Consider the following 27,547-nt stretch of genomic DNA (forward strand, 5'->3'; position numbering starts at 1 on the left):
CTACTTTATGTATCATGAGCTAGGTCAGTAACTCTAACAAAAGGCAATCAAATTATTCAAAGCAAGTGATAATACATGGCTTTATGGAAACCACATAGAAACGTTTCTTACCTTTTTCCTAAACAGAAGTCTCCTTCATGCGGATTCTTGAAATCTGTGTAAGTCATAACCAAATTGGGTTACAACTTAATGGAAAAGAAAGAGTCCATAAGAAGTAAGTTAAAAACACACGAGAAATGAAGCTCACAAGAGAACAGTTTTAAATACCCACTTCGTGCATGCTAGTTTTAACAAACAACAGCACACCATAACGGATGGTACTATAGCAGAGGGCTACCCTTTTAAGGGCTGTTACCTTCTGCAAGGTAGTAGTAATAGTTTCAGCGAGAGCCACATAGGTCAGATTAGTAAAGTACAATTTCAAGAAGACTTGAGAGTCCTCATAATGAATATGGTCTTTGATCAAGAGTACATAATCTTGTATCCCTATGTGCACAATCCTGCACCATGAAATCTGAATGCTTCCTTCTCCGTAGTGCTAATCTGATATGCAAAATTTTGCACACACTAAGGGACGAGGGTTGTATGTTAGCAGTTTGTGTCCCTGTTTTTATTTTCATGGACCTGTCGCACAAACTGTCCTCGAACGCGTGGTCTCTGCTCAGCCAGTTTCTTTCTGCTCTGATATCGAACCTGAAAAAGTTGATGTTAGGGAGATGCCCTTGACCATTTTTAATTCCAAAATTGAGAAGCCAGTGATGAAACAACAAATTAAAAATTAGAACTTGGAAATTAACTCAGGTGACCATGACTATTATCATACTGGTGGATGGGCCCATAAGATACCTGCAAAGCTGAACACTGTTAAGGGAAATCTAGTTTTCTGTAAGTCCAAGGTGATTGATGACATCTTCACTGTTAGCTTAAAAGGTTTCAGCAATTGTCATAATTTTGGGAAATTATATCATACAAGTAGAAAGTAAGACGCATCTCCCTACTTTAACAAACAGATATTTGCCAGTGTCACAATCGAATACAGTTACCTTCTTCTCAAAGCATCTTTCTTTTCTTTTCTGGCGGAATTTGTTCAAAGCAGCTTCTCTTTGAGCAAAACGGTTTTGATCAATTCCATTCCTGCCTCCAGATCCAATTCCACCACCAGCTCCACCTTTCCCAGGCACCCCATTTTCACTTTCAAGATTCATTCCTCTGCTATTTAACACAGTGCTGCTCTCTTTCTGTCCATTGCTTCCATGGTTACTTCCTGATGCACTTCTAGTCAAACTGTGGTTAGCAGCATTGCCTTCAACATGTGGTAAACTTGACAGATTGGATGACCCACACTGCGGTGCTGCTACTGCCATATTTTCCAAAGATAAATCATCATGGTTACCTAACCTTTGATTCTGGGGCATGTTATGGACATGGTGATGGTGGTGGTGGTGATAATGATGATAGTGATGCCGCACTTTCACCTGTTGGTCTGTGCCCCTTCCTTTAACTAAAATCATGCTACCTAGTGCAGCATCACCCTTACCTTGTGCTACAGGTTGCGGGGAAGAACCACAGCCACTCTGCACTGGTTGGAAGGCCGAAGAGGGATGAAAAGATTTAGCTGAAGTTTTAGGTGCTGGCTTGTCACTGAGTACCGCTGGTTTGCTGAAGGCATTATTAGTGGTGGAACCCATGTCATTATTGTTACTACTTCCATTGGACTGTTGCTTTGGAGGCATGCTATTTGAGGTAGACTGAAAATTCTTCATAGAATCTGTTTTAGCTGCCTCCGAGCTATTATCAAGTGGAGAACAACTACCAACATTTCCTGTTGAAGCCTGATTAGCAGTTGAACCAGAATTGTATCTGCATGAAAATGAAAATTACTATCTATAATCTACAATACATATATATATGTATATATATATAAAGTGTTGATATTGAAAGACCTCTTAATTGAAAAAAAGGAATACTTTTACTCATTATATTTCTAAATAGTCATTATCCATTTTAACTAATTTTTAATCATTATATAAATAGTATTTATAATTATACACAGTAGTATCAAACAAGGATTGAAATTCAAATTAAGTAGGCAGAAGTGCAACATGGGATAAAGTGTAATCTTATTTTTAAATTTCTACTTTAAATATTTTTTATTATAAATATTAATAAGATTTATTCAATTTGTAAATAAAAACTCAAATGGCATTGAATCACTTAAAACTCTTTTTCTTAATTCTAATTTCATTCTTTAAAAACCTATTGGTAAATGAATAAAATTATTATTGAAAAATATTAAAAGGAATATTCAATTTGTATTTACATTGCACGGGGACAACAAATATTAGTATTTTTAAAATTGGATATTTAAAAATTAGAAGCCACAGTTCTAAATACCTTGAGAAGGCTGAAAGGTCTGAATGTCTCAATACATTTCGTTCATGGGCACTTGTTCCAGTGTCTCCTACATCTCTCAGTCTCTTTAAACTGAGCTCAAGAAAAGGCATTTCCTTCATGTCGTAGTTCACCTTATCCTTTGTATCAGAGACCTTAGGGAGGCCATTGGGGATGTCAAAGACTGTGCTTTCTATTTGAGGTTCAGTATTATTGGTGATGACACCTATCAGGTCAGCAGCTTGGTTTCTCAAATCACCACCTGATTTCTCACTGTTAAGTTCCAATTGCGCTTTCTCTAGTTTCTCATCATCTTTCTTAGGGTTTATTGCAGATAATTTGTCTTTATTAGCACCAGCTATGTTGGTCAGTACCTCTTCACTTGGGTCTTCAAGCTGCAAAGCTGTAATTTTAGGTACCCCTATCTCCAAGTCTTTGCCCATAACAACATTTTCTGGCATTGAGATGCAGCACAATTTAATTAAAGAGAAAGACAAGAACAACAATCGGACGAACAGCAGAAGTCCATTATGAACAGTTTTGCACATACCTAGTTCATTATCCTGCTTATCATACTCCCTCGTAGCTGTTACTGGAACCCAGCTGTCACCTAACACTTCCGGTCTAGAATGGACAACCTGGGCACAAGTGCTATCAGGAGGATCAGCGAACTGGTGCCATGGTGATATTGGCTGGGAGCTGTCAACTTCTACTGCTCTCTTTGTCCATGAGCTCTGCAAAGAAAGAATTTCATGCATCCAGATTACCGCTGGGTTAAAGGTCTTCGCCCATAAATATGTGCTTAAGTGCATCAGTGAAAAAGTCATCTACCTTCAATTATTACACACCTACACATTCTGATGAACTCTAATCCATTACATGAGCCATAATCACATGTTCAAATTCAAAGAAAGAGTGAAACAATTTAGCTAGCTATGCATGCACATGAAAATGCATATCTAAAGCATAATGTGGTTATACTCTAACAAAGCTTTAGTACAACAAATTATGGTTGACTACATAGTGCACACCCTTTCCCACTCCCCAGCCCCGGGCGAAAGAAAAATATGAATAGCAATTAAATATATGAAGCCTTCTGGGTCTCATTCTGCTTGGTCATGACGCCAAAGGTTCTCATGTCTTCTCAGCATCCCAATCTGTGTAATTTTAGCAGCTCCTTGCAAATTTGAAGCATATAAGTTACTAGCATTGACAGGGAATCTGCCCTTTGGTTTAGGATGTCATCCATATCTGTCTAGACTAGTTCCGAAGCAAGAACATGGGCTGGAGAGTGCAGCTTGGATTATCAGCATTGCAGGCAATATTGATAATAGAATTTGCCTTTAATTAAACTTAAGGTGGAAGAACAAATGAAAAGGAAAGCTTTTCAAGCTAGCACTAATAGAGAAGCAGAAATATGACCACTAAAAATCCTAAGTTTGCAGGGGAGAAGCTACATTAGAGTTTGGTTTCTCAAATCCTATTATACCCATATTTTTGGGATATTCTTGGAAATATCCCCTCCAAAATTTCTTCCAAGGTCTTAATTCTGCAATAATAATTAGATACATTTTTTAATTTCCCCACTTTTTTTGGCTTCACCATTGACGAAATGAACATGGATAAGGAAAATTTGTGCAAGCATGAGATAGTTTAAAATGACCAACATGCAAAAAAGAAACTTCAGTTAGTGAAGGGCCAAAGATATGCCAAAAGGTTACTGTTGTGATGATTTCAACAAACTTGAGCCTATTTATAATTTCAAGCCCAATCAAGAAACAGGTTGAAGAAGAGTAAAAAGATTTGGCCCAAGGATAATAAATTTGGCTCATCCATAGACACAAGAATTCATATGGCTAAAGGCACAAAAAATTCAAACCAGGTACAATGTGGGTGCAACGGTACGCCAAATTATGATGGCTAGGACTACTTCTCCAGATTTCAGAGTTATCATACTGGTTAAGAAGCTTCATCTAAAGAACAACTCAAAAAGATAGCAAGCTATATTTGATGAAGAAGTGTCATGAAGTGCAGTGACATCAACGTAACTTGTTTAACTTACTACAAAGCTTATATAGCTGAAGTTCTTTTGGATGCTAATGGCAATATGGGAGGAGTACCTAGCATAATAGGCACTAAAGTGTTGTGGCCTAAAGATGTAAGAACAGTTTAATGCACCTCGGGAAATAAATATTGAAAATGCTAGAAAAATTTAATAGCTTTACTGATCATTTAATAGTTTAATGCACAAAAGAAATGATTTGAAGTGCTAATATACTTAGACATTCCACCCTCAAGTTTAGCTCACTATGAGATCAGTTCACCTAGGCAAAAGTAGTAAATCAAAACAATTTGAAAAGTTGAAATTGGTATCGATAAGAGAAAGCATGAAGAAATGTGCAGTTCAAGATCTTATAAGCATGTAAAAATGGACGGTTCTTGGAAAAAGTATGTCATGGTCAAACAATCAATTAAATTAAAGTTAAATACTAGTTTTGGTTGATATATATCAATTTCAAGAAAAACTGATGGCACTATACCCTATCATAATGTCTCATCATTGGTGTTTATTAGCTACCAGCCTGTATCAGTTATAGAACCAAACAAGTAGGGGGTGGGTAGATTCATTCACTTGAAAAGCTAGCCTACCACATCTGGTAATCCTCTCAATCATTCCAACATGCTGACAGTTGGTTGTAATAAAAAGATGCTTGAGTTTCAAGTAAGCATCGCACTGGTGGGTGCCAATTTTTGAGTAATGGTTGTCAGTTGACTTTAGAGAGAGACTTTAAGAGTCTAAGAGTTGCTTGGAAGGAGGCTACAACGTTTCGATCAATTATGGAGCGTACTCCTCTTTTCTTTTCTTTTCTTTTTTTATAAAAAAAAGAAAAGAAAAAAAACCTTTCTTCCCTCAGTTGAAGCTTCTTCTACCTCCTTAATTCTTTGAGGAAAAGAAAATGCCAATAAATTGCTATTAAAGAAAAGCTAATTGTGAAAAGTCTAAGCTTTCACATTCTCATATTATAACAAAAAACTCTTTCGATGAGAACACATAAACCTAGAAAAGCAGCTCTTTCCAAAATCACACTATATTTGACTATGGAAGTACCTGCTGTTTTAATCTACCTAAGAGTAACACTTCCAGTCTTACCACTCTATCAATCGAAGTAGAGGCAAACATGACTTGATTGTTATTTTGCTTATAACCAACTATCAGAGGATATATGCCAAAAACTGTCTTTCTTTGAAGTAAGCTAATTTGGAAAATGCATCAGCTCATACTTCCACAGACAAGGCTTTTTTTAATTAGAGTTTTTTTCTTTGTAAGTAACTCTATTTTTTCTGATAAGCTTGTAAGTAACTCTATTATCTTAGTGTTTCAATTCCTTGCTCAATTGTCAATAATAGTCTTTCAATAAGTTGCATACTAGTACCAACATTGATATCGATGTGATTGGAGATACACCAAAAAGTTTAGCCACTAAATGGATTGTAACTTCACTTGGCAGTGGTTCTAAGAATTAAAGGAGCAAGACACTACAATATTTGCTTGAGCTACCAATAAAGAAATCTGCCTTAAGCATATAAAAGAAATTTGCTTTAGGGATCACTCTGCCTTCTTATGTCATACATGCTGAAGTAATTCACATTTCATCTGTCCAAAAATAATGCAAGTGTTTTTCCTACCATTATACACTATGCCCAATCATACTGACAAGGTCACCCCAAAGATCCATTCCTTCAAATGAAACTGCCAAGGACATTAGCATGATATTTTGTTTTAGAGGAAGTGAAATAAGACAGTTGAGATACTGAATCAGATTTGAAAGTGCCACATCAATATGTCCTAAAACTAGGTTGATTTTACAATTGCTTAGAGTGTGCATTAGTGAACATAACCAGCTTAACAAGATGTGGTAACACATGTATCACCTTCCCTTTGCTTTGTTTTGAGAGCTCTATGTAACAGGGGCGTAGGTGTACTCAACAGAAAATAATATTTTCAGAAGCTTATATGTAAGGCTGAGAAAACTCTATGTGATTGTTATAAAACCTATTGTTAAATCAAATCAATTCTTATATTTGACAATTAATTGTGAAATTTCCTAATAATTATTTCAATGCCTAAAATAGAAGAATAAGCCAGTCTTTATACTTTGATACTAATTATTATAATGATCAGAGAAAACACATAATACCACAAGCAATGTGAAGCATAAAGGAATAACAAATCAATCAAATATTGGACAGCCAAGTAATATAAAAGCATAGTTTCAATCTATATCAGACTGATAAAAATCACAAGAATAAAAATGAGTCTATAATGAAGTATAACTTCACCTGAGTGCCACTTCCATTGTCACTGCCATCCTGAACATTCAAACCGACACTGCCATTGTCATCGTCCTTATCTCTTCCAGTATTGTTGTCTGAATCAGTACCTTTTGATTTTGAGGATTTTTGGGTCTGTATACCACTTTGGCTTCCACTACCACTAGACTGATGAAAGGATGAATAGTAAATGCAAAACAGAGGAGAAAAAGTTTGCACTTTTCTGCTGTCTTATGTCAAGAAACTGGTAAAAACAATGAACATATGAAAGCAAAATTTTTATATAAAGATTCTAAAATTTTAATGGTGGAAACTTGGCAAAGTGAATGACTTGTTTTTCGTCCCAATAGCTCAACAATTGTCAGGAAAAAAGCATATATAAGGACAGACCTGAACTTCAGAATCCATAATTGGTCCATATAGTTTCATACATAAAGTGGGATAACTATAGCAACTCACGCTGTGGCATTTCCTCCAAACATGCTGCCAAAGATTTTTAAGCTCATTCTTTCGTATAGGCTTCACTAAAAAGTCAACTGCACCCTTGGACAAACACCTGAAGACTATACTCATAGAATCATGAGATGACATCACTGCACACAAAACTCACCAAGGTGTAGCAGTTAAAAGTATCAATTTGTTAAGAATATAGGTACAAAATTGCATTATTATAAAAAGGGGAAAATAAATAAAAGAAATATACTCACTAATCACTGGAATATTCTTGCGAGTTTTGTGGCACATTATCTTGCATAAAAGGCCAATGCCTGACAAACAAGGCATCACTACCTCAGTTAAAACAAGATCAATATGATTGGTTAGATCTTCCAAGATCTTCCAAGCTTGCAGTCCATTTGACACAGCAGTAACTGCCAAGATTGAAACAAAAAAAAAAGGACATTAGGGTCATAGGTTACAGAAAAAATGTTAAGGGAAAACTTGACATGCATAAAAGTTGTATACAACATATTTCTATCTAAAGTAATCATATACATATCAACCAAGAAAGCTACTCATGTTGAAAAAAAATGCAATACAGTTAACAACAAACTCAATGAACAGTCACAACCCTCAATGAGACATTATATCACTTTGCACAGGACCATCAGTTAAAAAAATAGAGAAAGGACCTTGATAAAGTATCTATGAGCTATATATCAAGCACCAAACCAAAATAAAATTTTCCAGTGAACAGATTGACATCATTTAATTTTTTTCTATAGCCTCACTTCATTCCGTTTAGTTTATAAGCCTCCGTTATGAAACCAAAATCTCATGATCACGTGGCATATTTCAAATTTCAACTTCATTTTATTCTTTTAGTTTACAAGCCCCTCTTGTTTAATAAAGAATAAAGTACTTCCATTCTGTGAAAAGTAAAGCCCTTTGTTTTGATTCTATCCTCTTGTTGGGACTTATCTATTGTGTAGATATTCTTTAAAATTATCCTTTATGGTTCCCTACCTCTGACAACAAGTTCTTGTAAGATTATTAGGATTGCCATAAAGTCTATATCCAACGCCTGTAAGGGCTCCCAATTAATATAAGAAGTCCATGAAATTTCTGGCAGCTTATTATGCTTTCTTTTGCGATTGTGTCACCCTAACCAAGGTTTGAAGCCTGTGGACCTTAGGTGGCATTCCAACGGAAATCTTTCTGTGAAGACTAGACCTTCTTTGTATCCTAGTACCTTAAGCACTATTTTAACCCTGAAACCTTTTCATATTCACTTTAAGCTTGGAAAAGAACTTTTCAAATCCTAACAAATGCACACCAAAATGACATCAAATTTTACATGCCTTAAATGAGTATTATGAAGCCCTCAAACAGATTATAAAATCTTCGTCTATTTTATCTAATATTAATCTCAAATCGCCACATAATTTTCCAGCATTTTCACCCTCTTAACTTTAGATATTAGTTTTTGAAACAAATACAACCTTGTTGCCCTACCATACCTAAAGAACTTACTGAAGGTGCTAAACTAAATGAACCTAATTAAGGAGATATTAAAACAGAAACATTTGACAAGAACATAAATATTTTGGAAAGTTACCTTCATCATGTTGGTGTGTATGAATTTCAACAAAGACACAAGCCCAAGGTCAAAGGATGGTAAGGATATGATAAATCAAGCAACAAGAATTACATAAGATGAAATGGGTTTTGGAAAGGGAAGATACGGAGTAGATGAAACAACCAATAAACCAATTTTTTTTCAAAATAACAAAGAATGATTTGATTCAGGCAGAGTCATCTGTTGGAGAGGAATAACACAATTGGTTCTCTAATTTCTTTATCCATAACCTTATGGACAAAAGTTATCATAACTGTTATGCAAAGAAAAGGATTAACAGAAACTGATTGCAGTCTCCTACTTGTCAATTGAATATTGTGGCCACAGAAATATAAATTGCATAAGAAATTGAAGAAGACTTGCAACAACAGACCATCTAGCCAAAGTGGAGCAAATTCCACAAGAAAGAAAAAATTTTCCGAAAGTTTAATTAATAAACATTAGTTGGAATGTTTAGTAATTTTGCAGCTAAATAACCTACCCATTCATTAAGTTCTTCAAAGATGTAACAAAACTATATTTCAAATTTCAAGGCTGAAGAACCAATTCCCTACTTCCAAGGCTCCTAATACCCTAGGTAGCTTTCTTAGAAATACACATAAGGGCTCTATCAAGCAAGAAAATGAAGAATTTATTTGTGAGGGGAAAAGCTGAAAAGAAGAAGTCATATGATGAAATGTCAAAAAATAAGCTACCTTGTTTAGTACTTGGACCTGTACTTTCTCTGATCTAAAATGCTGTTGAAGAAGAAGAAGATTGTGAAGATGATAAAGTATTTCAAACTAGTATTAAGTGCAAAGATATTAAGGTACAATGTGATTGATACCAGCAGCTGAAGTCTTGGCCAAGTCAAAATTGCCAGGATTTTTGTTTTTAAAACTCATTAGGTTATAACTTGATTATTTATTTATTTTACCCTTTCTCTTTCTTCTAGCAATGCAAAGCCACATAATTCCAATTACAAAGATCAGATTCAAATCAGGCTTACAAACCTTATTTTCAACACCTAGTATGTTTCTTCACCAAGTCCTTCTCAAGCTACAACACCTATTTCTCAATTCTCCATGACTTTGGAACTTGAAAAATCTTAAGGGCCACCAGTGTCACTTGTATGCAACCAACATTAACGTAGGTTGAATTCTCAACCAACCCATTCTAACAAATAAAATTTCTTATTATTACAACTTTTCAGTAAAATGCAACTGACAGATAGTTAAAGATGTGACAGAGCTGTAAATGAAAAATAAATAAAAACTTAATTAGCCTCAAAACAGTCCCATCAGTTAGTACTAATTTGGCAGGACTAATTTCTAGCACTAATGGTCTAGGCCCATCTACCAGGTTTGAAATTTTATGACCATACCCCTCTAAGTGATTAGACTCGCAGACAAATTTCCCAACGAGTATTACAATCTTCTAGCACACAGCTACAAAAACATTTAAGAATCACAGTGCTATTATACTATGCAAGATATTCATATGAGATCTAGGTAATATCTAATACAGATTGCCTAGTGGAGGCAGACACATAAATTTTAAAATAATATTTGGGTGAATTTTTGGTTATTTACTCCAAATTTAAGGCCAAAATTCAAAACTCTTCCCAAATCCTTTTAAGAGATAACTAAAATTGGTACTAGTCTTATTTATTTTCTTCCAACACCAAAAGTCACGGCATTCCAGCTCATCATTAATAAAAACCATCTTTCAAAAAAAAAAAAAAAACACCAAAAGTCACAATGATGAAAATGCAAAAATAAGACTTTTTCCTTCAATAAAATCTCCACCAAACAATTAGAGGTGAAACCAGACTGTCGTGTAGTGAAACAAATGAATAGAGAAAAAAATTTCAATCACCTCAACTAAATTCATTAATTCATGATATTCAGAGGATAAACAAAAAAAAAATCAAATTCATTACTTACAGTGCATCTTAATCAAACTCAGACGTTTATAAAGCCCTTTATTGTATTAGAAACTGCATTATGAGGAAAAAATGAAAGAAAAGAAGAAAGTATAAAATAAAATTTTGAGTTGTTTTATTTTAAAAAGGTATATTATTGATTTAGAATTTAAATTGAAATCTCTAAAAGTATAGTGTGATCCACTTATTAAATTTATATGAAATTTCCTGGATCATAAGAGGTTACTAAGCAAAATTTTACTAAACAGGGGTGATGCCCCACTCTTGCCTAAACATAGGACTGTCAATGCAAAAGGAAATATAATAAATAACCTTAGTTAATGAAAACCAAAAAAAAAAAATGTATAGCACAATCAACCTCTAACTTCTATATAACATAAATAATTCTAAAACCTAAATTAAATCCAAGTTATATAAATTTTAAATCAAGATCAGAATTCCAAAATTGAAAATAATTGATATTCTTCCTCAAGACTCTTCATACAAAAAGAATTATGGATAATGGAAACCTGTGAAACCCTACTCCTAATAAATGGAATTTCAAATGTAACCGTAATTAACCTAAGTGAACTAGCATAATTAGTCCAAAAATCTAAAGCATATGAAATAAAAATTACATACAATCTTAAATCAAATGATTACACAATTGAAATTATACTAGCTTCTTCCTCTAAGACTTCTTGCATGACTGCATCAATTAAATCACAAGAATATAATATTTAAACCCACAATCCAATAGCTACACGAAGTCAAATAGTATGTGTAAGTAATCATCACCAGAACACATGCATGTTAATGAACTCAATCAGAAACTTTCTCCCAAACATCAGCAGATCTTACCAACCAAGAAACTATAGAATATTCATGGTACCTAGCGGTAAGATAAAGAATATTATTTGGGTAAATAAAAACAATATCACAAAGAATTAATAACAACCTGTGCAATGATACTGAGAGTATAAAAAAATCACAACCTATAAGATGATAATGAGAATAAAAGGATAATCACAAGCTGTGAGATGATAATAGGAATAAAATGACAACCATCAAAACAAAAAAATAAAAGAATTAATAAAAAAACGAAGAAAAGGAAACAATAAGGTAAATACCCAAAAGTTAATATTGCCATGCCAATTTCCAATAATAAAAGAAGAGAGAGAGAGAGAGAGAGAGATTTCCAAACTAAGCAAAATATCAAATATTAAGACTTGGATTGCATTGGGTTCACACTGCTTTTATTGACTCAATGCCACACCATCATTAACAATTGATATTTGACACAAATATTAATGTAAAAAACCATGGCACAAGCCTCTAAGACAAAATTCTGTTTTGAGATAGTGTTTTCCAACAGTCCAAGGACTGTGTACTCTATTAACTGAAATAAGCCATCCATAATGTATGTTAAAGAAGCCTTAAAATGACAGAACTTAAATGTCTGGATCCATAGAGAACTTAATGTATCATAGTGGACCCTTTTTAACAAACTTGAAAAAGATTTCAAACCTTTTGAAAGAATGCACCTTCAGAATAAAATGTTTTCAGAGAACCTATCCCATTTTCAGTGCACTGCTAAGCGAAAAAAGCATGTACAACAGAAGCAGAAACATGGAACCATTGATGCCCCCACAAATATCATTCCACCCTGCTTCAGCTCAACACAAGGTAAATTCAAGAATGATTCAGAAAAGTGTTTCAAACAAATGTCACAAATATCAATGTGAGATATATCATCAAATTACTATGTTAAGCAATCATTAACAAAAGAAGGGCAATAAGCCTAAATTCAAGTTAAGAAGAAGATACCGAACATACCACATATTAATTTTGGATAATACTTAGGCTAATAATAGATTAGATATATGCACATCAGAGACACTTGTATCCAAAACCATTCAACATAAAAGAGCAAAACCAAGAAGACATTCCATATTTATATCACCAGATAAAGCTCGCAAGCTAATAGAAACTGTTAATAAAGAGAAAGTTATTCACAATAAAAAAGAAGCCTGTCCACCATAAGTCACCTTTATGCAAATAACCACACTATAAGTTAAGCCTTTTCCCACTACATGGGGTCAACAACCTTTAACGCAAATAAGATTCTAAGATAGTCCTGTCTTTAGGTAGCTTATGCTGCTATTTCAGTTTTCTTGGTGTACGAATGTACAATATTTTAATTTCAGATTGCAAAACTAGAAATTTTCGTATCAATAAAAATTAACTGACCTTCAAATCCACAATTTCGCAGCAATGCACAGACAACATGGCGAGTTGAGTCATCGTTTTCCACCAGTAGAACCTTCAAAGACCTTAGAGGTAAAAACCTCTCCCAGCGAACCAAAGGACCTTGAGGCTGTTGCTGTGACGTCTGTTGCACGCCCTGCACAGGGACCTGAACTTGAACCAACTCTGTCTTCCCATCATTCCTGTCTTCCGCATCCTCATTAATCCATGACTCGTCTTCCACTGAGAGGCTCTGCTCCTCACCCATGACCCTACCCCTTATTTTCTTGTGCTCATCATGAATATGTGTATTCAATTCAACCAACCCATTGGCCACAGGACTGTTATTATTCATTTGAACTATCCCCATCAAGCAGATTAAAAAAGACCAATAATAAGGAAGGCACCAGATTGAGTTGGTTCCTCTACTGCGCAAAAGAGCTTGCGCATCCTGTTGTCTTCAAGATACAAACGTCTACAAGCACAAACCTTCAACAAGCCCTATGGCAGAAAACATATATAAGATTTTCATATTAGAAGTGTGGAAATATAACAATCATACAAAATCTTGCACATAATAATTCCTCTCATCCTATTACTGTCAAATATACATAACCCCACAAAACTCAGATTTATCTAACTCAAAACAAAGTACGCACATGACAATACGTATTCATATGTAAGATCATGTTTTGAATAACACATAACAAAGTCTTAAATTCAATAAGAAGGACACTTAAGCTAGCTAATACTACCATTTCTATTTTCATGGCATACAAATTTCTATTTTTAATTTCAGATAACTAAAGTAAAAAGTGCAAGAAAAAATAATTGACCTTTCATGAACCATAAACAAATTTGTCAATGAGAAATGTCAACAAAATAAATTACAAAAAAAAGAATATGAACAAAACTTTCATGTTTCTGACACATACCAAATTAAAAATTTAATCACTCAAACACCTAAATTAAGCATTTGATTAAAGAAATAGTCATAAATTGAAATTATACGCAGATAAAGAAGATGAAATAGAAATTTAAGTTTTGAACGCAATTCAAAGAACTTAATACTGTGAATTCAAGTCGTCAACTAAAAACAGACTTCAAGTAACAAATATAAAATTCAAAGAAGAAAGACTTCGAAATTTGATTTTTCGCGGTTTTCTTCCCAAATTTCTTACAGTCCAAGCGTACCGCAAGGGAAGCAAGAATTTCTCAGATTTTACAGCTGTAAAGTTGAACACAGCATCAAATTTCTACTAGAACAAGAACAAAGAAGAAAAGGATAAATGAAATTGAATGAAAAAATGAAAGAAAAGAGAAAAGATGTTGCTGAAACATCCGAAAGTAAGCCGAGTTCAATCGTTTCGACGAATCGAATCACACTTTTGTTTAAATAAACGCTTGAACATTTTCCAATGGAAAAAAAAAAGAAAATAAGAAGAAATTTATGGAAAAACAAACAGTCTGATTCTGAGCTCATATAAACAGTTACAACGGAGACCAACCTTCGAATTTCAAAATCCCGAGTTTCAAATAAAGAAATATAAATAAAACAAACGAGTTTTCCAGTAGCAAAAACGTAGAGAGTTGAAACAACGAGTGAAAATTCTTTTAAAAAATTGGTAAAAAAATAAAACAAAACAGAGCTATGATTATTTACCTTTTGAAACTCGTTTCCAGTCGATCTTCATCCCATTCCCCCAACGGTCAAAAATTTCAAAAACTTCGAGACATGAAAATTTCAGGAAAAAAAAATGAAATACTCGAAAGCTTGCCGATTACTCAAAGCCAAAAAAAAAAAAGATTCAGGGTTCTATCAAAAATAAATATTAAAAATGACGAAGAAGACAACCAACTTAAAAGAAGATTTTGTAAGAGAAACTGGCTTAACTGGTCGAGAAACGGCGAGGCCAAAGGTGCAGGGAAAAGAAAGATACGTCGAATAAAAGATATTATGCGAGCTGACGTGTCGATGACATGGCGTAAGGGTAGCTCGAAGTTACGCCACGTCATTGATCCACGTGGGACTGAGGGCCATGACGCGGAGGGGAGATCTAAAGTTGGGAGGTGAACCGTTTTGTGGTGGATCTAAGGCGATGCACTAGATCGTGTTAGGGGACACGTGGCGCGTTGTGTGATCAGTTAAAGATGCTTAGGGGATTCGGGAAGGTAAAAATTTTTTTATTTTCTTTTATCAAAAGGTGGAAGATGTCGTTGTCGGGGTGACCACAGTGAAGCCATCGGCTGGTTTGCAGCCAACGAGACCGAATTTCGCCCATGTGGTGGGGGTTTGGTTAAATGACAGAATTACCCTTAATGGTATTTGGGTTTTACATGTACAAGTCCAAGGGTTTTGCCATGTCAGCAAGAAAATATCTTCCATCACTTGGCTCGGCTCGTCCTTTATGCATTGCGGATCAGAGTTCGGTTCGGTATTTTCTTTGGGTGATGCAACTAAGAAAGTTAAATAATTTTTTATTAAAAATATGAAATAAATAAATAAATAAATAATATTATTGAGTAAGGATAAAATAATAAAATAATAAATAATTTTTCATTGAGCCAAATTAAGTTTATTCAACTTGCAGTATCTTTTTCTTCTATATTCATATGCAAGTTTATATCTAATAACAAATAATAAATAATTTTATTATCTTTTTTTCTGGAGGTTCATTAAAAAAGAATGAGTTCAAACTTTAAATCTCAACCATGTAAAAAAAATTAACAATTACCCAATCAAATCTAAATTATTATCTATTTACATTAATACATTGTTTTGATAATATAAATGTATGTAAACCAATATCTAATTGTCAAAGATAATATTGAAATTAAAACTAAAAATCTTAGGTGACATTTGAACTATCATAATTCGTATACCAAAATTAATTGCATGACCAAAGCCAATATTGATAGCTCTATTTGTCTAACCTACTTTTTTTATAATATTATTCATTATTTTAAGTTTTCAAATTTTTAAATTAAAATTTTAAATTCTTAATCGATATGATACTCGTTCGGGGACATTGCCTAACATATTATAAATGTTCAAATATCAAAAAACAATATATAGTTTGGGATGCCTAACCAACCATAAATTTTCAAAGGTTAATATTGAAATAATTACAATCTTAAGAAGGGCAAACATACAAGTTATATAATATACCTTGAAGTGATTTTATTGTAATTGTAACTTTAATTTGTACAATTAATTTTGATTAATCTTAACTTTTATTAGCACATTAGCACTTACTTGACACATTAATAAGAAATTGCGATCTAATCTATTATTGTTGGTATGATGGCATGTATAATTAATAAAAAATGATTTTTGATGGTGAAGAGATATTTATAAAAGTAGAAAATAATGTTAGGAGGGTTTGATCACATCTTCAATTGATTATATCAAAACTTAAAATACTGAATCCGCCATTGATCCCCTTTTCAGTGTTCTTGAATTTACTATATTAACAAAAAAAATCTTATATTATAAAAATAATTTTAAATTATATTTCTTTTTATTTGAAAAAAGTGTTGAACTTTTTTTTTTTATATTTGAACCTGACCCTTTGATATATATAAATATATATATATGTATATACACACACATTAACCATTGAAATAAATTTTTAAATATAAGGTAAAATACATGACTTTTTTAAATTTTAATTGAAATTACATAAAAATTTATTAATTTTTGAAATAAACCTTTCATCTTAAGATTATAAACACAGAAATAACAAAAAAATTAAAATATTTTTTATTAATTTAAAAAATTATTATTATATTTAAAAAAATTAAAAAAATAGAGAGCATCGATCCTCAAGAAAAGGGAGCATTGGTCAGTGCTCCCAAGGGAGGGAAGCACCAAATCGGTGCTCCCCAAAGCACGGGAGAACAAGGAAGCCTCGATTGGAGCTCCTTAATGGAGAGTTTTTTTTCTTAATTAATAAAAAAATAAAATTATATTATTGTAATAATAAAAATTAATCAAAAATAAAATTATTTTTATATCCTTACCATGCCAACAAGATGAAAATACAAACGGTTAAACTTACGTGTATAACGAATTTTTTTTTATTTGATTGGAATGTTTATTTTAAAAATTAATAAACTTTTATGTAATTTTGATTAAAATTTAAAGAGATCAAAGTATTTTATCTTTAAATATATTTAAAACTATAGAAAAATAGCATTACTATTGGACCAAAACAACTAAATAAAAACTAAATTGGTACTTGACATTATTAGTTTGTGAAATTCATAATATATATATATATATATATATGTGTGTGTGTATCCACGCTTGTTTTATAACTATTTTTAAAAAGCTCTTTATATAAGAATTAGTAAATCCAGAGATGCTTCAATTAAAAGAATTAGAAGCGTTGTAATTGAAATTTTTATTAAACAAAAATCTTGTTAAAAGAATAAACAATTTCAAAAAGTGAAATATGTTTGATGTGAATTATACAAGATTTTTTTATTTGATCGTTGATACTAATATATTCATATTATAATTTAATTTCTAAAAACTTAATTTAATGAAAATGAATCTAATTACATAATTATTTAATACTAGTTGAAAAATTACCTTTTATAAATAAATAAACAAATAACAAAAGTAATGTGAGAGAGTAGAGAAAGTCTGTGTGTATATAACTATAGATATCTATGTATATAATAACAATTTAATTAGTGAATACATACACATAACTTTTCCTTCTTCACTCCATATGTAGAAACTTCCTCTCAATTACAAAATAATAATATTTTATATACATATATATATATATATATATAGAGAGAGAGAGAGAGAGAGTACAACATATACATATACTTTTTTTATATGACAAAGTTTATGATGAAATACCAAAAAGAAAGTGAGTCAATTATTATTATTTGATTTATCATTATTCTACATATTTCTCCTATTTTCAACCAAAAAAAATTGAAAAGAATATAATTTTACATTTCTAAGCATGTTATTCCAAAACTATATCAAACAATACTCAATTTAATTTATAATTTTTTTCTTAAGTGATATAAAAATTATACTCAAAATTATATATAAAAAAAAATCCTTTTATGTCTTTTTAATTATTTTTTTTTTACTTCTAGTAGCTTCCATTTTTGTTGGTATTTTTGGGTGGCATGTAATTACTCCTATCCACCCTACATTGATTCCCATGTCCCCAGTAAAAGGCTTAACAGTGTGGAAGGAATAAGACCTGTAATGCTGTGACTTTGCCTTTGTTTTTTATTTTTGTTTTCAAATGTTATCCTTTTCCTCCTTTCATCTTTGCATCTCATGCCTTCTTTGTGGTCTTTAAACGTTTTTCTTTCTTCCTTTTTTTCCTCTCTTCTCGTTTACCCTACTTCCCCCTCTCCCTTTCTTTGTTCATTCAATTCACAAAAAGGATTCCTTATCCTTTTCCTCCTCCTGGGAATCCTCTTAACAGCTACCTCATCTCTATCCATTCTTGCTTTTCTCTTTCTACCTTCTTTTCTTCTTCCCTAGGTTGTGGCCATTGTTTATTTTGTCCATGCATGTCAACTTTAATCTTTCGGCCATATATATCTTTCGAAAAATATTATTAACATAAAACCCTTTTCGCCGTGTTAATTATTAAGCTAGACAAAATAATAAGATGCAACATGTATATAAGTATATATGAATTCACATTTTTCATTAATCTAAAATATATATCTTTCATGGGTCTGTTGATTCTTCTGTGGTCTCTTTATTCTTAATTGATTTTTAAGATAAATATTCGTTTTAAAAAGGCAACAATATTTAGCCATCGTTTAAAATTAAAAAAAAATTATAATCCAAAATTTAAAATGAAGTTTTATGTGTTCACAACATTGGAAATGGTAAGTCAAAACCCAATAAACTTTCTCAAATATGCAAGGGAGATCCAAGAATCCTTAATGTTGTTAACTACAATCTTAATTTGGGACCCAAATCATTATTAGTAGTCAATTAATTAAAAGATTTAATTTATTATTTGCATGAATACATGGAAAAGACCCATCAAACTTTCAAAAGGTGACAATGAAAGTTTATAGTAAAGTTAGTGCAAGTTGGGTGTATCTTTTTATATGGTTTGTGATGTTACCAAATTTGTTCACAAAAGAGACACAAGCTTGCCACACCCATTCAACTCAATATTTGGTTGGGTTTTTTTCATTAATTTTTTTCAACATTTATCTATTTGTCTATTTATATATATACATATATCTTACCAAATAAGTGAGAATTTGATAAAAAAAATGGATTTCATCTTTCCTAATTGAGAGGTTGAAGGGCAAATGAGGTTAAATATCTGTTTGATTCGATTTTTTTTTCAGTTTATTTATATCTTAAAAGTATAAATCGAGTTAAACAAAATTTTAAATTTTTTTTTAAGAAATAAAATCTAAAAAAATACCTTTATAAAAAAACTCTAAAGCGATAGTCCCAATAAAAATTCTTCCAACAAAGAATTGAGACATTGGCTTTTAGGAATATCCCTTCACATGACCAACCCTTTATTTATTATTTTAGGGCTGAATTGATGGGTAGGCAACATATAACCTGTTTTTGGGCAAACATGGAATATAATGGGTGTAGACTTAATATCATCCATTCATCCATCCTATTCCAATCCCACCCATATCCAAAAAGATAAATTTGTAATATTGTTTAACTATTTATATCGTGACAAATAATTTTTTTTTATATATATATAATGAAAATAAAATAACTTATTACATTATTTTAGATCAAAGTAACTCTTAGAACATCAACTAGTAAATAAAAAACAATGTTAGTTAAAAAAGATTTAAAAACATTAAATCTCGAAAGTAAATTATCATGATATATAATCATTTAATAAGTATAGGTGTGGCCAGAAGGGAGCTAGGCAAATAATTTTTTCAATTTAGTCAAATTACCTAATAACATGTTAGCGAGTCAGGGATTGCACTTTCCTTTAATAAGAACATAAATATATAATTGTCATTTTTTTGCTAAGGGTTAATGCCCACAAATTTTTTTTTTCTTGTTCTTGGTTAAGAAATTAAATTAAGTCGATCAGTAACAAAATCAAGATTTCAAATTTGTAGAGATGAAAATAATATTTTCAATATTATAAAAGTAAAATTATAAAATTAAAAAAAAGGAAAAATTATAAAATTTAAAAACTTTAGGAAACTCCTTCCACCTCTGTCATAGATGATGAGAAATTATGAGTTTGATCTTTCTTGACCTAGTTAATTTTAATTTTTATTTATCAGGCTTTTCTTTTTTAGGTTGTCAAGTTTGAGCTATGTCTAGTTCGTCCATTTGATTATAATTTTATTTATAAAAATTATAAAATTTGTATTCTTATATTAATATTTTAATCTTTTAAAACATATTAAAAAAATTAAATAAATAAAAAATTATTTTTATCTTCTCTCAACCTAGAAAAGTCACCTCACTGTCTCTATATGGGAATGGCATTACCCAAAATTTGTGGCAATGTGGTACTCATGGGAAAGCTACTTTCTCATGAATGTAGTATACCAAACATGTGATGTACATCTAAAGCTGCCTTCCCAAGAACGTAGCATATCTTTTTCATCAATTAATTTTTTTTAAAAATAATTTATTTTTCTATTACCAAAAGGTCCCTTAACGTTTATCTTCTAAATTTCTAGAAGTATTATTTATTTTTACATTGTAAAAGAAAAAGAAAAAAAAGGTCTCATAGCAAACAAACAAACACACAAGTACACAATATATATATATATAATATAATTTTAAAATATTTTTCAAAAATATTGTTCGTATATATTTAAAATTCTTATTTAACTCAAATAAAGATGTGAAATAAAAATAGATTATTAATTTATATATCGATGATAAAATTTAAAATTTTACAAGTGTGTTTATAAAACTATCACATATATCTGGTAATTATATCAATAATTTATTATTAATTTTGAATTATAACCCTAATGAACATGCAACATATGAACTCGTTTATAAATTTTATTATCAGTGTATAGAATAATTTAAAAAACAAATCATATAGCATACATTTTATCTTTAAAATGTCATATTATGATTGAAAATAAGCATAAAAATACGTAATTATTTTTAAATTTCACTTCTTTAAGAAGATGTTTAATTAAAAAAAAGTTATTTTCTCAAAGGCCTATGAATATGCAAATGATCAAAAGTATATCTGAAAACACCCAACAAATGCACCTTTTGGTCTAAGGATCAATGCCATGGCTCATAAAGAGAAAGATAAGAAAAGAGAGTTGTCTTTCATTCCATCTTTCTTTTAACCTTTATTGCCTTTGTTTTCCCTTTTCTAAAAGGCAATAGAAAAGTCATCCTTAAATTTTGGTTTACCCCTAAACCCTACAAAGCAAGGAAACAAGGCAGGGTTTACCAGATTTTTCTAAAACCCAATTCATCAATGCATACCCAACAAGCTATAATGATGATATAATAATCTGATCAACCCGTCTTCTTTGAAAGACATGTGCCACTTAATGATCCAGCCTGGAAAAGAAAGGCTAATTTCTCAGCACAGGGTAAGGGAGTTACCATAGCATGTGGGATCTCCATATGAACATATGATGAGCCAAGGCATGATGGGGACTAAGTTTTAGTGGATAAGGGGATGTTCTTCATGAATATGACTAAAAGACAAGTTTTGTTTCTATAGTCTAATGATGGAACACTTCTCTTATATAAGTAGAAATTATGAATAAAAAAAAATTGTCTCGGAACAGCAAAACAAAGTTCATCTATGCAAGGAATGAGTCAATCCTGTTAACAGAAGAAAAAAAAATTCAAAATTTAGAATACACGATCATTAGTCAAGTGCAAACAATGGGTTCTGAAATATTTTTTATTATAAGCTGATTTGCTCAGATTAAGAGAAGAGAACCAAGTGATAATTAATTAATCTCAATATTGTACAGGAAAGAAGGGTTTTCTTCAGCCCGTTGACTTACATTTCTGCATTAGTTCTGCACCATTGTCGGCCCTGATTTGAGCTTGGGCCATAGCCTTTCGTAGCCTTTGAACATTGGTATATGAACCCCACATGGCCCCAAGGTCGCCTCAGAGGTACGACTTGGAAGCGCTGCTTCGGTGGTTCGCTTCACCCATGCAAGGTGGTTCGAGTCATGGTTCGGAGCAGATGCCCTGATAGTCAAACCGGATACTCCGACGGCGGTGCTCGTGGGGGTCTGGGGGGGAGGAATCAGAGATTGACGCTGTCTTGAGGGTGTTCATGGAATAAAACATTACTACTACTATACGATTTAGCAGTAGGCATTGTTGTCATTTTATGTTATAAAAAAAGCGCGCGAGAGGGTTGTTAGTAATGGCTTCTTTTCTGCGGGTAGGTTTGGTTTAGAAGACGGCGGCCGACCGGATGAGGCGTGCCATTGGTGGTAATTGTGTGGGGATTTGAGAGGACTACTTCAAGCTTTTTTCTTCTTCTCTTTTGTCTGTACCGTTATGACAAAAGAACCTTCTGCACCTCCTCGGCCGCCGTACCAGCGGCGTCGATGCTGTCATCTTTGGTGGCAGGCAGATCCATCGCCTTTATTGACGCTTCCTCCTGAGCGGGTCGACGGCGATAATGAAAAGACAGTGAATTTTCGCTTCTACAGCCATATGGGCAAGCAAATGTTGGATCTTTTGAAACGGTGCGTCGCCGGAGGAGATCGCCGTCGACGCCAAAGACAGTGAATTTGAACCCCCACAGAGATCCTGTGGGAATCATAAAACTCCCGCCCGTCCAAACGCTGGCTTATATCCATGGGGTTTCTAGGAAGAATCCCCCTCCTTTCCCTATCAGAAATTATTTACTTAGTTTAACGAGTTTTTTATTTTTTATTTTTATTTTTTACTTTTAGTAAACTTGATTGATTCTTTTGTATTTTTTTATTTTTAGACAAAAAGCAAAAACTAAAAAAATCAACCAAAAAAAAATCAAATACATTAATGAACATTGCGTATATTCATGTTAATTTCTTAATAAATAATTAATTTTAAAAAAAGAATAAAAAGTATAATTTATTTTTCTTTTTTCAACTCTCTGTAACAAAATGGTTTAAATAATGAGCCATTAAATATACAAAAAATTATCTTCAATATATATAAAAATAACCCAAGGTTTATATAATATCAAACCCCCATTATCAAAGTAGTGCAACAAATAAATCAGATTATTAAACTCTTTTTAATGCAAATTAAGAAGAATTGATTTTTTTGTCCTATTACTTTTAGATGGAAATAGCTACCTATCTTTTCTTTTCATGTTGGGTGTAAGATTGTAAGATACATCAATGTGGTCTAGAGCCATTGTTTTACACCAGACCTTACCTCCCTCTTCTTTAAAAAGAACATCCTTTCATTGTCCAATGAAACTCTGCAGAAAGTTACTCCATAGATTCAGCATCCCCCAAGTTTATGTTTGGATTCTGAATCCATTGCAGATGAACAACTATATACATATACTATGTTGCTCTGACTTTTCATTTCTCTTCAAATACCCATATCAAATAGTCATACCCGAATCGGGGTAACCAATAAAAGATAAAGCTTTTTAATCAATATTTCTATTTTTGTCAAAACAAAGTTTGGTTCTAGTTGCCTTCTCAGAGGGTAATGCCAAATTTAACAATGATAAAATCGGCTTTAATGCACTTGACATAACACAAAATATACAGCAAAATGACTTATGGCACCGGCATCAAGCAGATGTATACTCTTTTTGAAGCAAACCATCAGTAGCCAACTTAAATAACACAATGCCCTCCCCATCTCCCCAAACAATAACTTATCCACTTTACACATTCTCAGGAATACCAGTACACAACTACCTTGTTATGTAGTTTATGGCTTTATGCATGTCTAGCTTTATTTCAGATTTAATGTTTCTCTCTTCCTTTTCTGTTTTAAAATCAATATGCATACACATGTTGTGCATGCAAAGAATGACCTATCTTACCTTGCAAATAGTTGACATGTTACAGAGATGTAAGACATCATGCAGCTGCAGACTGTTTGTCCTCGTGGTATTCAAGATTCAAAGCTCGAAGCAGCTTAGGCCAGGATTCTGGGATTCCTCCCGGAAGATCAAATTCTAACAACTTCCCGCGACTTCGGTAGAACTCCTCTACAGGTTGAGTCTGCACAAACAACAAAATTTACAATGCACCAGTCAATAAAGTGAATAAACTTTCCCCCATCGATTACAATGGCCAGATCACAAGGTTGTGTATCAAAAGGTCAGGTGCATTCAACCTCAATAAAGTATACCCAAGCATTCCCTGAAATTTAAAATATTTAGAATGCAATAGAGAAAAATATATGGGAATGTAGAAAATTACCATCTCATGGTATATGCGGAGCCGTTCCTTAACAACTTCCTCAGTATCATCAGCTCGAGTAATAAGCTTCATTGCACATTGAGGAGGAGGAGGAAGTGGAGCCATGTACATTCCAGGCCTCCCATTCTCAGCCTTGATATCAATACAAGCAACATTATAGTTTCCTCCACACTCACTACAAATCCTTCTTCCAAGGCATTTTGCAAGCAATGCTTCTTCCCGAAGCTTCAGGTTAACCACTAAGTCAATGTCTGTCACCCCCTCTAATATTTCCTGGGATATAAGCATAATAAAATAGTAACTACAGGTTTAGAGATATTACAGAAGAATTAAATTATGATAATTGGCACAACAAGGCATGGAGCCATTGTAAATGCTAAACATATTCAATAACTCAACAGTTTAAGTTTCCTAATAATGTACCTAACATTTAAACAATGCCCTCAAACACCTCCTCCAAATGGGGGGGAAGGCTTTTTTCATTCGTTTATGGAACACCAAAACAACCAACAATGTATGCACAGCTTTCCATTAAATGGGGAAGTCTCACCTTTATCCAGCCTGCAATGGATTCCATGACAGATAGCAGTAGGATGAATTCATGTGCCACAATAATTAGTATTCTGTAAGACTATTTCATTCTCTTTCGTATTAATTAATAAAAGTTTTAGAAAAAACCTGCATATGTAAGTAAATTACCTGCAGGGAAAGTAACAAAATTTCTGATGCAATTTCAGATTATCATGGAATCAAGATGTTACTTTTGATGAAACAAAAGTTGCTAATATTGTAACAACTTAGACCATATGAAAAGTAAATTACCTGCAGCAAAAGTGACATTATGTGTGATGCAGTTTCAGATTATCATGGAATCAAGATTTTACTATTGATGAAACAAAGGTAGTGAATAATATAACAACTTTGACCACATGAAATCACCAGCTTTGATATAATAGTTTTCAGTCCTATCATGATAAAACGCTATTCTTCACAGTGCATATGGCAAACAAAAATAAGTTTTGAAAAGTTTCCAGTGCTTAACCATCCAACTTATGATCAGTGACAATTCTATAAATCATTGAGAAGATATGTAGGAGTTGCAATCTAAGTTGCATATATTAAATTACCAAGAAGCTATCAGAAAACTTTAATCTCAAACACTATGATGGAATCTATACATGCTTCTAGTGAACCCTTCAGCATATAACTATAAAAAAGGATTGATTTTTTTTTTTTGATGTAGGGGAAAGGGGATTCGAACCCTGCTCTTTAAGCAGGGGATCATGCACCAACCAATGAGCCAAATACTCGGGTGCAAGGGATTGATTTAGTATCTAATGCATAACTTTTTCTTTCCAGAGTACCAGTCCTTTTACCACTGCCTTTCCTAATATTCACATTTCCTTGTAAGTAAAATCAAGTTCAACCTAAGATATTCCAGCAACTGGTCAAAATGAAGCACTTACTGCCTGTCTTATTGTCCGAGGAAAACCATCAAGAATGAACCCAGATTCACCCTTAGCTTCTCCCGCTTCAAGGCGTTTTGACAGGAGCTCAATTATAATTTCATCTGAAACTAATTTGCCCTGGTTAACAATCTCCTTTAACTGCCAAGGGTAAATATAATACTAGTAAGAAAACAAGAAAATCCAAGCAAAAACAACAATATATATAAAAAACAAAAAAAAACCTCATGATGTTTCAATTTCAATGTCTTTCTCCAGAACACGCAGGTACCATCATTTCCAAATTCCACAAAAACCAAAATTAGTTATAGCTAAAAACAGCACAAAATTTAGAGGTTATGAATTTATTAAGGATCCATTTGCTTATTGGTTTTACTCCTTGCTTTTTTCAAAGTCATTAGTAAAACTGTAAAAATCAATTTGATTAAAAATGGAAAGAAAATAATTAAGTTAAAATGTAACACACATTCAAATATAATGGTTCCACAAAACCAAAGCTTTTAACTTTAATCATTCAAAAATAATATCTGCACATCATTTACTACTCAAACTAAGATACTAAACAAAACCTCAAATTCTCTAAATATTTCTTTCACTTACTCATTAACAGCAATAAATCACAAATATTTAAGCTAATTGGCAATAAATTCTTCTTTCCAACATCCATTCAGTTAAAAAAAGTAATAGATGTTGTAAAAAAAATCATTTTTTAATCTGAAAACGGTTAAAAGAAATCAAATTTCTAATTCTTTTAAAGAGATGAAAACTAAAACCCTAACAAAAAAAGATTGGACCTGAGAAGAAAGGGGACCAGAGGAAGCGAGTTCATCACGGACAAGATCACCGGTGGCGATGTGAGGAACGCCGAGAAGATTCGACAACCGTGAAGCGTACGTACCTTTGCCAACGCCGGGACACCCTAAGAAAACCCACTGGACATTTCGACCGGTCGGCTCTCTCTTCAAAGTCCCCAACAAGGCGGGTTTTCTATTACTGAGGTCAGTTTCGGAATTTAACACGGAAGAAGAACAGAAAGAAGGAGAGAGAGCTCGAAGTATGCGAGAAAATGTGGCGGTGGCGGTTTGCGTTCGCGTTGTCGCCGCCGTAGCAGCTCTGGAACAACGGCTGAAAACCGCCATGGTAAAAAGGGCAGGGGAAGGGATTGTTTGGCAAAAGAACACACAAAATTATGCCTTCGAAAATTATACTCTTCTTTGGGTTCCTTAACGTGAGGGAACGTGGAGAATGTGCGAGAGTTTGACGTTTTGAATTTTGCCACGAGGGAGTCCCCCTTTTTTATTTTGTTTTAATAAATTATTATAAATAATTAATTCTAAGGATTTTGATAATATTATATTCTTTTTTTGAAAAGACCTTATGATTATATTTATTAGTTCTTGCAAAGTGGAAGTAATAATTGATTTTTTAACTCAATGATTTTGAATTCAAAATTTATCCATAAAAATGATTTTGAATTTGAATTTTACTTTCAAAGATCCATTTTAATATTAAGGTAATTTAATTGTCTTCAAATTTACAAACATTACTTATTTTAAGAAACAGCGAAAACTTTTTATTCAACAAAATTTGAATAAATTTTATTTTTTTATTAATAGTAAGTAGATGATGATGTTGCTATATGATATTTTTTAATATCTACATCAATACCGCATCAATATTATTTAGATATAAAATAATAAATTATATTTTAATTAATAATAATTAATTAATAATTAA

The 27,547-nt window shown here is 32.4% G+C and overlaps 2 protein-coding genes across 4 annotated transcripts; both read right to left on the reverse strand.

Annotated features, from left to right (window-relative positions):
• Window positions 1-202: 202 nt before the first annotated feature.
• Window positions 203-14,879, reverse strand: LOC110425345 (two-component response regulator-like PRR37). Of its 3 annotated transcripts, none has more exons than XM_021440241.2 (9): window positions 14,614-14,879; window positions 12,954-13,451; window positions 7,431-7,592; window positions 7,183-7,286; window positions 6,733-6,891; window positions 2,942-3,125; window positions 2,395-2,845; window positions 1,044-1,860; window positions 203-693 (listed from the first exon to the last, which is right to left on the reverse strand). In XM_021440241.2, the coding sequence occupies exons 2-9, from the start codon at window positions 13,318-13,320 to the stop codon at window positions 589-591; spliced, it is 2,349 nt and encodes a 782-aa protein (XP_021295916.1). In that variant the 5' UTR covers window positions 13,321-13,451; window positions 14,614-14,879; the 3' UTR covers window positions 203-588. The 3 variants fall into 3 exon arrangements, with proteins under 3 accessions (XP_021295916.1, XP_021295915.1, XP_089641127.1); XM_021440240.2 differs by having other exon boundaries at window positions 7,183-7,316; XM_089785001.1 differs by lacking the exon at window positions 14,614-14,879 and having other exon boundaries at window positions 7,114-7,316; window positions 12,954-13,410.
• An 8,657-nt stretch (window positions 14,880-23,536) lies between these two features.
• On the reverse strand, window positions 23,537-27,060 carry LOC110425414 (P-loop containing nucleoside triphosphate hydrolases superfamily protein). Its single transcript, XM_021440324.2, has 4 exons — window positions 26,605-27,060; window positions 25,811-25,951; window positions 24,345-24,617; window positions 23,537-24,143 (listed from the first exon to the last, which is right to left on the reverse strand). Exons 1-4 carry the CDS (start codon window positions 26,947-26,949, stop codon window positions 24,000-24,002), a joined length of 903 nt encoding a protein of 300 aa, XP_021295999.1. The 5' UTR covers window positions 26,950-27,060; the 3' UTR covers window positions 23,537-23,999.
• Between the last annotated feature and the right edge of the window lie 487 nt (window positions 27,061-27,547).

The sequence above is a fragment of the Theobroma umbraticum genome, unplaced genomic scaffold, assembly GCF_002168275.2.
Source record: "Theobroma umbraticum cultivar Fairchild unplaced genomic scaffold, ASM216827v3 scaffold_81.0, whole genome shotgun sequence".
NCBI lineage: Eukaryota > Viridiplantae > Streptophyta > Magnoliopsida > Malvales > Malvaceae > Theobroma > Theobroma umbraticum.

Excerpts from the sequence above, each read along its gene's own strand:
- LOC110425345 (XM_089785001.1), bottom strand. The coding sequence starts at position 13,320 with ATGGGGATAGTTCAAATGAATAATAACAGTCCTGTGGCCAATGGGTTG. Across the intron at positions 7,317-7,430 it reads CAAGAATATTCCAGTGATTA|TGATGTCATCTCATGATTCT; the intron begins GTGAGTATATTT and ends TTTTGTGTGCAG. Across the intron at positions 3,126-6,732 it reads ACAATGGAAGTGGCACTCAG|AGCTCATGGACAAAGAGAGC; the intron begins GTGAAGTTATAC and ends CTTTCTTTGCAG.
- LOC110425414 (XM_021440324.2), bottom strand. The coding sequence starts at position 26,949 with ATGGCGGTTTTCAGCCGTTGTTCCAGAGCTGCTACGGCGGCGACAACG. Across the intron at positions 25,952-26,604 it reads CTGGTCCCCTTTCTTCTCAG|TTAAAGGAGATTGTTAACCA; the intron begins GTCCAATCTTTT and ends TACCCTTGGCAG. Across the intron at positions 24,144-24,344 it reads TCCGCATATACCATGAGATG|ACTCAACCTGTAGAGGAGTT; the intron begins GTAATTTTCTAC and ends TTGTTTGTGCAG.